The 10,969-nt window shown below is 41.8% G+C and overlaps 1 protein-coding gene across 1 annotated transcript in view; it reads left to right on the top strand.

Moving 5' to 3' along the window:
• Window positions 1–79: 79 nt before the first annotated feature.
• Window positions 80–10,969, top strand: part of LOC146606821 (uncharacterized) — a 45,944-nt gene continuing 35,054 nt past the window's right edge. The window contains exons 1-3 of the mRNA XM_085349359.1: window positions 80–279; window positions 5,304–5,519; window positions 8,173–8,394. Coding sequence (XP_085205485.1) covers window positions 117–279; window positions 5,304–5,519; window positions 8,173–8,394 — 601 coding nt within the window. The 5' untranslated portion in view covers window positions 80–116. The remainder of the gene's footprint in view (window positions 280–5,303; window positions 5,520–8,172; window positions 8,395–10,969) is intronic.

Below are 10,969 nucleotides of genomic sequence, written 5' to 3'. Positions count from 1 at the left end.
CTACCGTAAATTCAGTAGAAGAAGAATAGCAGCAATGGCGCCATTGAGAGATCCCATCGCGATCCTGAATTAAGTTTGAAGATGTTGGTTTGGCCGTGTCGGTTGTTGTTGCAATAATGTCTTCAGTTCAGAATCTTAGAGAGTTTATCAAGGAGAGATTAACTTCTGCTGCAGAAGAAATCTTCTCAGAGTTTGAAAAAACGATCGTCCGGTATGAGGAAGAGATCCGTCAGCTAAGACTGCTTGATATCAGACCCGGGATAAAGTCACACAATACAGGTGTGGAGGTGTGAGGGTTGCGGGATCATCGTGTGATTCACGTGGGCATGATCTAAATGCATTGAACTAGTAATACACCACAGTAAAGTGTATGAAGTTATATCTGTGCAGTGTTGAGAAGGTTACTTTTAAAATGTTTTCCACGAAAGATTACAGAATACATGGCCCAAATGGAGTTTGTAACTATTCCATTAAGTTACTCAATGTGAATAACGTATTCTGAATACTTTGGTCCGGATTACTTTATTACTTGCTTGTTACAACTACTTGAATGTACTATTGCTGTGTGAATTATTGCTATAACTGAAGGCTACTAGCCACCGAGCTAACATTGTTAGCTGGCTTTAGCTAAAGTTATTTCATAGACTAAAGACTGTTAGACTTGATTCATAGCATTAACATCCTGCTAGCTACAAACAATCATGTGCAGTTCTGAAAGCAATCTCAAGTAAATTTTTAAATCGTGATGTAAAATGAGTAACAGTAGGGTGGACATTAGGCAAGGCTGCAGTTTTTGCAGCGATCTCGTATAGAACACAATTTCTGTATCAGTAATAGGTTTTCTTTCTGTTTGCTTTCAGAACTGCACATAATTATTTGCAAGTAGCAGGTTGTAATGCAGCCTTCAGTAATAGTAATGAGTCACACAGCAATAGTACATCGAAGATTCTGAAGTGAGACATAACCTAGATAGCTACATAAACTAATACAAGGTAGTTGTAGTAGGCTTACGTTAGGGCTGTACAATCAATAAAGATGAGGCAGAACCTGGTAGCTCCAAACAGAAGGACCAGTCAAAACAAATTGAGGATGTTATTCCTAAATGAGGGGCTCCCCCTGTTGCATGGACATGGTTTGGTTATGAAAAGTCTGACACGGATCAGAAAACTGTACTATGGAAATTATGCCCAGACTGGTTCCCACCACGGACTCAAACACGACAAACCTCTTCGACCACCTACGCATGAATCATGTGAAAGTTTGTGGAGAGAGTTTATAGATGAGAAGCAAAAAAGAGCCATCAGGTGCTCAAAATAAACCTTAGACTCATACGTTAGAACAGGCTTTTCCCCCACGTGTAATAAATACTCAAAAAGAAAATGGCGGCCGTTACAACATATATCTAAAAATATATAGTGCATTGGTCAAAATACTCGACTCCAGGTACACGACACCCAGCTGAAAACACTTCATGAAAGTCAAGTTGCCCGATATTCACAGAATTTACAGAAAAAGCACTATTTTGTCATATATATCATTATCGGGACGAGAAACGTCTTATATTGGGATATGAGATTTTGGTCATGTCACACAGCCCTAGCTAATGTTAGTCTTTAAAAAAAGAATGTACTTCCAGATGTTTCTTTCGGGTGGAGTCTTTATAGTTGAGAGCAGCTCGGTTTCTGGGTCCATTGTATAACTGACGCCACCAACATTACCAAGAGACTTACACTAGAGCTTCTTGTTGCGTGTTTTGTTTGGGTTTCCGGTAATGCGTGAAATCAACAAAATTAGAGAGGGTATAGCCTGACATATGAAACAGGAAAAGACCATCGTGTAATCCATTTATTTAGAAGTAACTGTATTCTAATTATTACCAAATTATCGGTAACTATCGGCGGCACGGTGGTTAGCACTGTTGCCTCACAGCAAGAAAGTCCTGAGTTCAATTCCACCATCAGGCCGGGGTCTTTCTGTGTGGAGTTTGCATGTTCTCACCGTGTTTGCGTGGGTTCTCTCCGGGTACTCCGGCTTCCTCCCACCGTCCAAAGACATGCAGCTTGTGGGGATAGGTTAATTGGATAATCCAAATTGCCACTAGGTGTGAATGTGAGTGTGAATGGTTGTCTGTCCCTATGTGTTAGCCCTGCGACAGACTGGCGACCTGTCCAGGGTGTACCTCACCTTTCGCCCTATAACAGCTGGGATAGGCTCCAGCGCCCCCCGCGACCCTGAAAAGGATAAGCGAATGGATGGATGGATATCGGAATACAGTTACTCATGTTTTGTATTTTAAATGCATAACGCCGGTACATGTATGCCGTTACTCCCTAACACTGCATCTATGTAAACATACTTACGGCCACTTTGTTAACTACACCCGTTCAACTACTCTTTAATCCAAAATGTAATCAGCCAATCAGATGGCAGCAGTCCATGCATTTCAGCATATAGCGATCAGTGACGGTGATTGAAATCACTTTGATCATGGTGTGGGTGTTGGTGCCACATTGGCTGATCTGAGTATTTCAGAAACTGCTGATCTGTTTAAATTTCCAGCACAAACATCTGCATGATTTACAGAGAGTAGTCCAAAAAAGAGAAAATATGCAGTTCCCTTAAAATGACATTGAGTTCTCTGTACTCGGGTCTCCAGAGTTACCAGCTCTCAACCCAACAGAGCATCTTTGGAATGTAGTGGACCATGAGATTTGCATCATATTTATTAGTAAAATGTTAAAAGATTAGCATTAACAGCATATCTTACCTGCCGTCGTAAAATACTTTAAGCTTTCATGATCATATTCAGATCATGCTGCTGTTCATTTGTTTGTTTATTCACAGTGTGTGATGATCACTGGCAGTCACATCTAAAAATCAGACCCCAGACAGCTGTAAGGTTATCAACATCATCCAGTGAACAAATGACTATCAGTGAATGTTTCTGTGGCAACATAAAACGCAAGCTAAATTCTCAATAGGTGACCGTTTTCATCCTTCTTGAGCTTTCTTATCATCACATTAGTCACTATTTTCTTGTGTCCTTTTGTTGAACACGAAGGTCTGGATGATCAGCAGTTCTGTGACCATGAGAGGAGCTCCAGTCTCAACCAGGAGGACCCAGAGCCTCTACAGACTAAAGAGGAACAGGAGGAAATCTCCACCAATCAGGGAGGAGAGCAGCTTGCACTGAAGCAGGAGGATGAAGGGATTAATGTCTGGACCGGAGAACAGCTGGATTTGTTGTGGAAACCTGGATCACGGCTGACCAGATTTGGTATGTAAAAGTGTAATAAGCAGATTTCATAATATAGAAATGAATATGACTTATAACAAAATGTCACAAAGACACATGGCGTGCATTACCGCCTGGGATACTGCCTCACTGGAGACATGTTTTCTGTTTCAGATTTAAGTCATGTTAGCCCAGAACTGTACGCAGAATGTAGAAAAATGTTGAGACAATGAAAACTGTGGATTATTGGCCACAAGGACCAAGTTGGAGTAGTGAGCTGTACGCCTCATAAATGATGACTTTCTGCATGTAAACAGAATTCTTCTCTGTTCGCTGCATGAGAGAGAATATTTAAATATCGCTCACATATCTGAGAGACCTGCTCACAGTGTGACTTTTTTCTTGTGTGTTCTGTCCATCAAGACCTCCCACAGCAACATGATTGTAAGGAAAATGAGGATCTGGATGACCCGCAGGTCTGTAGCCAGGAAAGGAACTCCAGTCTGGACCAGCAGAACACAGAAACACTATAAAATAAAACTACAATATAAGACGAGAAACGTCTTATATTGGGATATGAGATTTTGGTCATGTCGCACAGCCCTAGCTAATGTTAGTCTTTAAAAAAAGAATGTACTTCCAGATGTTTCTTTCGGGTGGAGTCTTTATAGTTGAGAGCAGCTCGGTTTCTGGGTCCATTGTATAACTGACGCCACCAACATTACCAAGAGACTTACACTAGAGCTTCTTGTTGCGTGTTTTGTTTGGGTTTCCGGTAATGCGTGAAATCAACAAAATTAGAGAGGGTATAGCCTGACATATGAAACAGGAAAAGACCATCGTGTAATCCATTTATTTAGAAGTAACTGTATTCTAATTATTACCAAATTATCGGTAACTATCGGCGGCACGGTGGTTAGCACTGTTGCCTCACAGCAAGAAAGTCCTGAGTTCAATTCCACCATCAGGCCGGGGTCTTTCTGTGTGGAGTTTGCATGTTCTCACCGTGTTTGCGTGGGTTCTCTCCGGGTACTCCGGCTTCCTCCCACCGTCCAAAGACATGCAGCTTGTGGGGATAGGTTAATTGGATAATCCAAATTGCCACTAGGTGTGAATGTGAGTGTGAATGGTTGTCTGTCCCTATGTGTTAGCCCTGCGACAGACTGGCGACCTGTCCAGGGTGTACCTCACCTTTCGCCCTATAACAGCTGGGATAGGCTCCAGCGCCCCCCGCGACCCTGAAAAGGATAAGCGAATGGATGGATGGATATCGGAATACAGTTACTCATGTTTTGTATTTTAAATGCATAATGCCGGTACATGTATGCCGTTACTCCCTAACACTGCATCTATGTAAACATACTTACGGCCACTTTGTTAACTACACCCGTTCAACTACTCTTTAATCCAAAATGTAATCAGCCAATCAGATGGCAGCAGTCCATGCATTTCAGCATATAGCGATCAGTGACGGTGATTGAAATCACTTTGATCATGGTGTGGGTGTTGGTGCCACATTGGCTGATCTGAGTATTTCAGAAACTGCTGATCTGTTTAAATTTCCAGCACAAACATCTGCATGATTTACAGAGAGTAGTCCAAAAAAGAGAAAATATGCAGTTCCCTTAAAATGACATTGAGTTCTCTGTACTCGGGTCTCCAGAGTTACCAGCTCTCAACCCAACAGAGCATCTTTGGAATGTAGTGGACCATGAGATTTGCATCATATTTATTAGTAAAATGTTAAAAGATTAGCATTAACAGCATATCTTACCTGCCGTCGTAAAATACTTTAAGCTTTCATGATCATATTCAGATCATGCTGCTGTTCATTTGTTTGTTTATTCACAGTGTGTGATGATCACTGGCAGTCACATCTAAAAATCAGACCCCAGACAGCTGTAAGGTTATCAACATCATCCAGTGAACAAATGACTATCAGTGAATGTTTCTGTGGCAACATAAAACGCAAGCTAAATTCTCAATAGGTGACCGTTTTCATCCTTCTTGAGCTTTCTTATCATCACATTAGTCACTATTTTCTTGTGTCCTTTTGTTGAACACGAAGGTCTGGATGATCAGCAGTTCTGTGACCAGGAGAGGAGCTCCAGTCTCAACCAGGAGGACCCAGAGCCTCTACAGACTAAAGAGGAACAGGAGGAAATCTCCACCAATCAGGAAGGAGAGCAGCTTGCACTGAAGCAGGAGGATGAAGGGATTAATGTCTGGACCGGAGAACAGCTGGATTTGTTGTGGAAACCTGGATCACGGCTGACCAGATTTGGTATGTAAAAGTGTAATAAGCAGATTTCATAATATAGAAATGAATATGACTTATAACAAAATGTCACAAAGACACATGGCGTGCATTACCGCCTGGGATACTGCCTCACTGGAGACATGTTTTCTGTTTCAGATTTAAGTCATGTTAGCCCAGAACTGTACGCAGAATGTAGAAAAATGTTGAGACAATGAAAACTGTGGATTATTGGCCACAAGGACCAAGTTGGAGTAGTGAGCTGTACGCCTCATAAATGATGACTTTCTGCATGTAAACAGAATTCTTCTCTGTTCGCTGCATGAGAGAGAATATTTAAATATCGCTCACATATCTGAGAGACCTGCTCACAGTGTGACTTTTTTCTTGTGTGTTCTGTCCATCAAGACCTCCCACAGCAACATGATTGTAAGGAAAATGAGGATCTGGATGACCCGCAGGTCTGTAGCCAGGAAAGGAACTCCAGTCTGGACCAGCAGAACACAGAAACACTATAAAATAAAACTACAATATAAGACGAGAAACGTCTTATATTGGGATATGAGATTTTGGTCATGTCGCACAGCCCTAGCTAATGTTAGTCTTTAAAAAAAGAATGTACTTCCAGATGTTTCTTTCGGGTGGAGTCTTTATAGTTGAGAGCAGCTCGGTTTCTGGGTCCATTGTATAACTGACGCCACCAACATTACCAAGAGACTTACACTAGAGCTTCTTGTTGCGTGTTTTGTTTGGGTTTCCGGTAATGCGTGAAATCAACAAAATTAGAGAGGGTATAGCCTGACATATGAAACAGGAAAAGACCATCGTGTAATCCATTTATTTAGAAGTAACTGTATTCTAATTATTACCAAATTATCGGTAACTATCGGCGGCACGGTGGTTAGCACTGTTGCCTCACAGCAAGAAAGTCCTGAGTTCAATTCCACCATCAGGCCGGGGTCTTTCTGTGTGGAGTTTGCATGTTCTCACCGTGTTTGCGTGGGTTCTCTCCGGGTACTCCGGCTTCCTCCCACCGTCCAAAGACATGCAGCTTGTGGGGATAGGTTAATTGGATAATCCAAATTGCCACTAGGTGTGAATGTGAGTGTGAATGGTTGTCTGTCCCTATGTGTTAGCCCTGCGACAGACTGGCGACCTGTCCAGGGTGTACCTCACCTTTCGCCCTATAACAGCTGGGATAGGCTCCAGCGCCCCCCGCGACCCTGAAAAGGATAAGCGAATGGATGGATGGATATCGGAATACAGTTACTCATGTTTTGTATTTTAAATGCATAATGCCGGTACATGTATGCCGTTACTCCCTAACACTGCATCTATGTAAACATACTTACGGCCACTTTGTTAACTACACCCGTTCAACTACTCTTTAATCCAAAATGTAATCAGCCAATCAGATGGCAGCAGTCCATGCATTTCAGCATATAGCGATCAGTGACGGTGATTGAAATCACTTTGATCATGGTGTGGGTGTTGGTGCCACATTGGCTGATCTGAGTATTTCAGAAACTGCTGATCTGTTTAAATTTCCAGCACAAACATCTGCATGATTTACAGAGAGTAGTCCAAAAAAGAGAAAATATGCAGTTCCCTTAAAATGACATTGAGTTCTCTGTACTCGGGTCTCCAGAGTTACCAGCTCTCAACCCAACAGAGCATCTTTGGAATGTAGTGGACCATGAGATTTGCATCATATTTATTAGTAAAATGTTAAAAGATTAGCATTAACAGCATATCTTACCTGCCGTCGTAAAATACTTTAAGCTTTCATGATCATATTCAGATCATGCTGCTGTTCATTTGTTTGTTTATTCACAGTGTGTGATGATCACTGGCAGTCACATCTAAAAATCAGACCCCAGACAGCTGTAAGGTTATCAACATCATCCAGTGAACAAATGACTATCAGTGAATGTTTCTGTGGCAACATAAAACGCAAGCTAAATTCTCAATAGGTGACCGTTTTCATCCTTCTTGAGCTTTCTTATCATCACATTAGTCACTATTTTCTTGTGTCCTTTTGTTGAACACGAAGGTCTGGATGATCAGCAGTTCTGTGACCAGGAGAGGAGCTCCAGTCTCAACCAGGAGGACCCAGAGCCTCTACAGACTAAAGAGGAACAGGAGGAAATCTCCACCAATCAGGAAGGAGAGCAGCTTGCACTGAAGCAGGAGGATGAAGGGATTAATGTCTGGACCGGAGAACAGCTGGATTTGTTGTGGAAACCTGGATCACGGCTGACCAGATTTGGTATGTAAAAGTGTAATAAGCAGATTTCATAATATAGAAATGAATATGACTTATAACAAAATGTCACAAAGACACATGGCGTGCATTACCGCCTGGGATACTGCCTCACTGGAGACATGTTTTCTGTTTCAGATTTAAGTCATGTTAGCCCAGAACTGTACGCAGAATGTAGAAAAATGTTGAGACAATGAAAACTGTGGATTATTGGCCACAAGGACCAAGTTGGAGTAGTGAGCTGTACGCCTCATAAATGATGACTTTCTGCATGTAAACAGAATTCTTCTCTGTTCGCTGCATGAGAGAGAATATTTAAATATCGCTCACATATCTGAGAGGCCTGCTCACAGTGTGACTTTTTTCTTGTGTGTTCTGTCCATCAAGATCTCCCACAGCAACATGATTGTAAGGAAAATGAGGATCTGGATGACCCGCAGGTCTGTAGCCAGGAAAGGAACTCCAGTCTGGACCAGCAGAACACAGATCCTCCACAGACTAAAGAGGAACAGGAGGAAATCTCCACCAATCAGGAAGGAGAGCAGCTTGCACTGAAGCAGGAAACCAAAGGCATCATCATCTGGACCGGGCAGGAGCTGGGCATCATGTGGAACCCTGAAGTAAAGTTGCACAGAATAGGTATGCAAAACTTTAATAGATAGATTCAGTTTTGTATTAAGAAATCTAACTCATGTTGGGTCCTAATCAGACCTCCAATATACTTTATAGAGGCACATGAAGAATTTAAAGACCGACTGCAATAAGGAAACTGACGTAATATTCTAAGAGCCAAAATGTCTAGCCCTCCCAGTGTCGCCCCTGTCAGGACTGTCTTATGTTGAAAATAATTGAGTACAAGAGAGAGGAAGACACCCTACAATGAGTTGAAACGTCAGCTTGTTATTTATTCCTCCATATTCATATTTGTCATTCATATGGTCACTTTGTTTGTCCCTCCAAATTGCAGTCGTCACTCCTTCGCCTGTGCTGCGCCCCTGCACCTGCAGGCACACTTACAGTGAATATCAAATTTAATAACAGGAAATTAACTAGGCATGTACTTTTCTTTCTTTTTTTGGCCACATTTTTCAAGTGACCTATATTTGACAACAGCATATAAAAAAATAAAACAAAAAAAAGAACTTTAAATTATGTTTTTGGTGTGCCATCTCAATGTTTTCAGTGGCCCCCATATGGCCACCCATATGAAAAAATTCTGGAGCCGCCCCTGTACATTATGACTGAGTACATCCACTAAACCTTTTGTGGATAACATAACAATCCCCATGAGGACTGAACGATCAATTTAAAAATAAAATATATCGATTTGAAACTAAGCTTTTAGCAAACCACACAACACTATGATAGGTGTGTCCTTGTGCCATGTGTTTCTGGGTCTTTCTTCTTCTTTCCCTTTGGATTCCAGCACAAGGCCTGTGTAGTGATGTTATTGGTGGACTTCCTGATTGTGTGGCCAATCCAGCACCACTTTCTCTCAGAACTGTATTGCTATTGGTTTCTGGTTTGTACTTGTCCACAGTTTGTAATCCTCTCTGGCCACTGGATACGGAGGATTTGTTTTAAGCAGCTGCTGATGAATGTCTGCAACATACAAAGCGCTGTCTTTGCTTCATGTTTACGAGCTATAGAGAAGTATAGGTGTGACCCTGATTTTAAAAATGCTCAGCTTCAGAATCAGAATCAGAATACTTTATTCATCCCGAGGGAAATTAGGGTTACAGCAGGCAGCACGCTAATGGCGCATGCGCACTTACAAAGGAACCTTCTGACCAACTTTACACAAACATCACATTGGGCAGACATGGACATTATGGACAATGCTGGGCATCCTCTGCACACGGCCATTAACAACCAGAAGAGTCTGTTCAGTGACAGGTTGCTTCTCCCAAAGACAAGAACTAACAGACTTAAAAACTCCTTTGTCCCACACGCCATCAGACTGTTTAACTCCTCCCTGGAGGGGAGAGGGAGGGGAAACAGGAGGACAAAGGAGGGGGGAACAACTAAGCTGTAGTGCCTCTTCACCTCACTGTGCAATACCTTTTGTGCAATACTTTTGTAAATAGTCAACGGTGCAATAGACTCAATACTTGAAATGTGCAATTCACTTGTATTTTTATTTTTATTCCTATTTATTCTATTTATCCCCTTCGTATATTTTATTTATATTGTCTCTGTATTTATATATATGTGTGTGTGTGTGTGTGTGTGTGTGTGTGTGTGTGTGTGTGTGTGTATATATATATATATATATATATATATAATATTCTGTAACTCTGTAACTTCTGTCGGTGCTGTGCTTTTTTGGAAATCGAATTTCCCAGAGGAACCCACCCGAGGGATTAATAAAGTTCTATCTAATCTAATCTAATCTAACATGTCAGAAAGGTAGGCTGATAGGAAAAAACAACGAAAATACACTACATGAGGTAAGAGGAGGAGAAAAAAAACTCCACTCAGACTGAGCTCCTAGTGGGAGAACAGTTTGATAACAGAAAAAACACCTCAGCACAAAAGCACATGACTATCAATACACCATAGAAACACAAGACAAGCAACAGGGGCGGGTAAAGGGTAAGAGAGAGCCGGTGTAGACAGCGCATCCGGTCCTGCAGCATCTGTGCTGGTCCAGTTGACTGCTATCTTCCCCGGTAGGGCACAAGCATCGAAGGCGTTGGAAAGGGAGAGGGGATGAGTGAGTGCTTATCAGTGTAAGTGTGTGTGTCTGCGTGTCCATAGTTTAGCTGAGACAGTGTCCTTCGGCCTATCAGGCTAAGTAAACAGTCCTCCAGCCAATCCAGGTGTCCTTGCATGGGATGGGAAGAATAGCCGTAACACAGCTTGGTGAAATTTCTGACCTCTTGAGTTTCAAACATTTTTTAAAATGATGTTGTTTATTTTTTCTTACTTTTTTTTACACTAAATTTACTAACCCAAGGTGTTATTCACCCCTACTGAGATTTTCAAAGGTCGTCAGCTCAATTCTCCTGCTTTTGTTGTGCAAACCACCCATTATCTTTGAGGCCTGGCACGTTTACTCAGAGTAGCTCAGATCCAAGGCAGGCCAAACCTCTGTGTTACAACCTTCAGAAATGCCTGCCGTATCTATACAAAATATCCCACACATTGACTGACCTGCAAATGTGTAAGACACATTCACAATATATGGAAACACAAGTCTGTTTTATTTATA

This window comes from Diplotaxodon limnothrissa, unplaced genomic scaffold, assembly GCF_057381915.1.
Source record: "Diplotaxodon limnothrissa isolate DT_005_m unplaced genomic scaffold, D_limnothrissa_male_GT1.1 unmapped_scaffold_6, whole genome shotgun sequence".
In the NCBI taxonomy this organism is placed as follows: Eukaryota; Metazoa; Chordata; class Actinopteri; order Cichliformes; family Cichlidae; genus Diplotaxodon; species Diplotaxodon limnothrissa.
The sequence above is the reverse complement of the archived record's forward strand: the minus strand, read 5'-3'. Positions and strand labels throughout refer to the sequence as shown.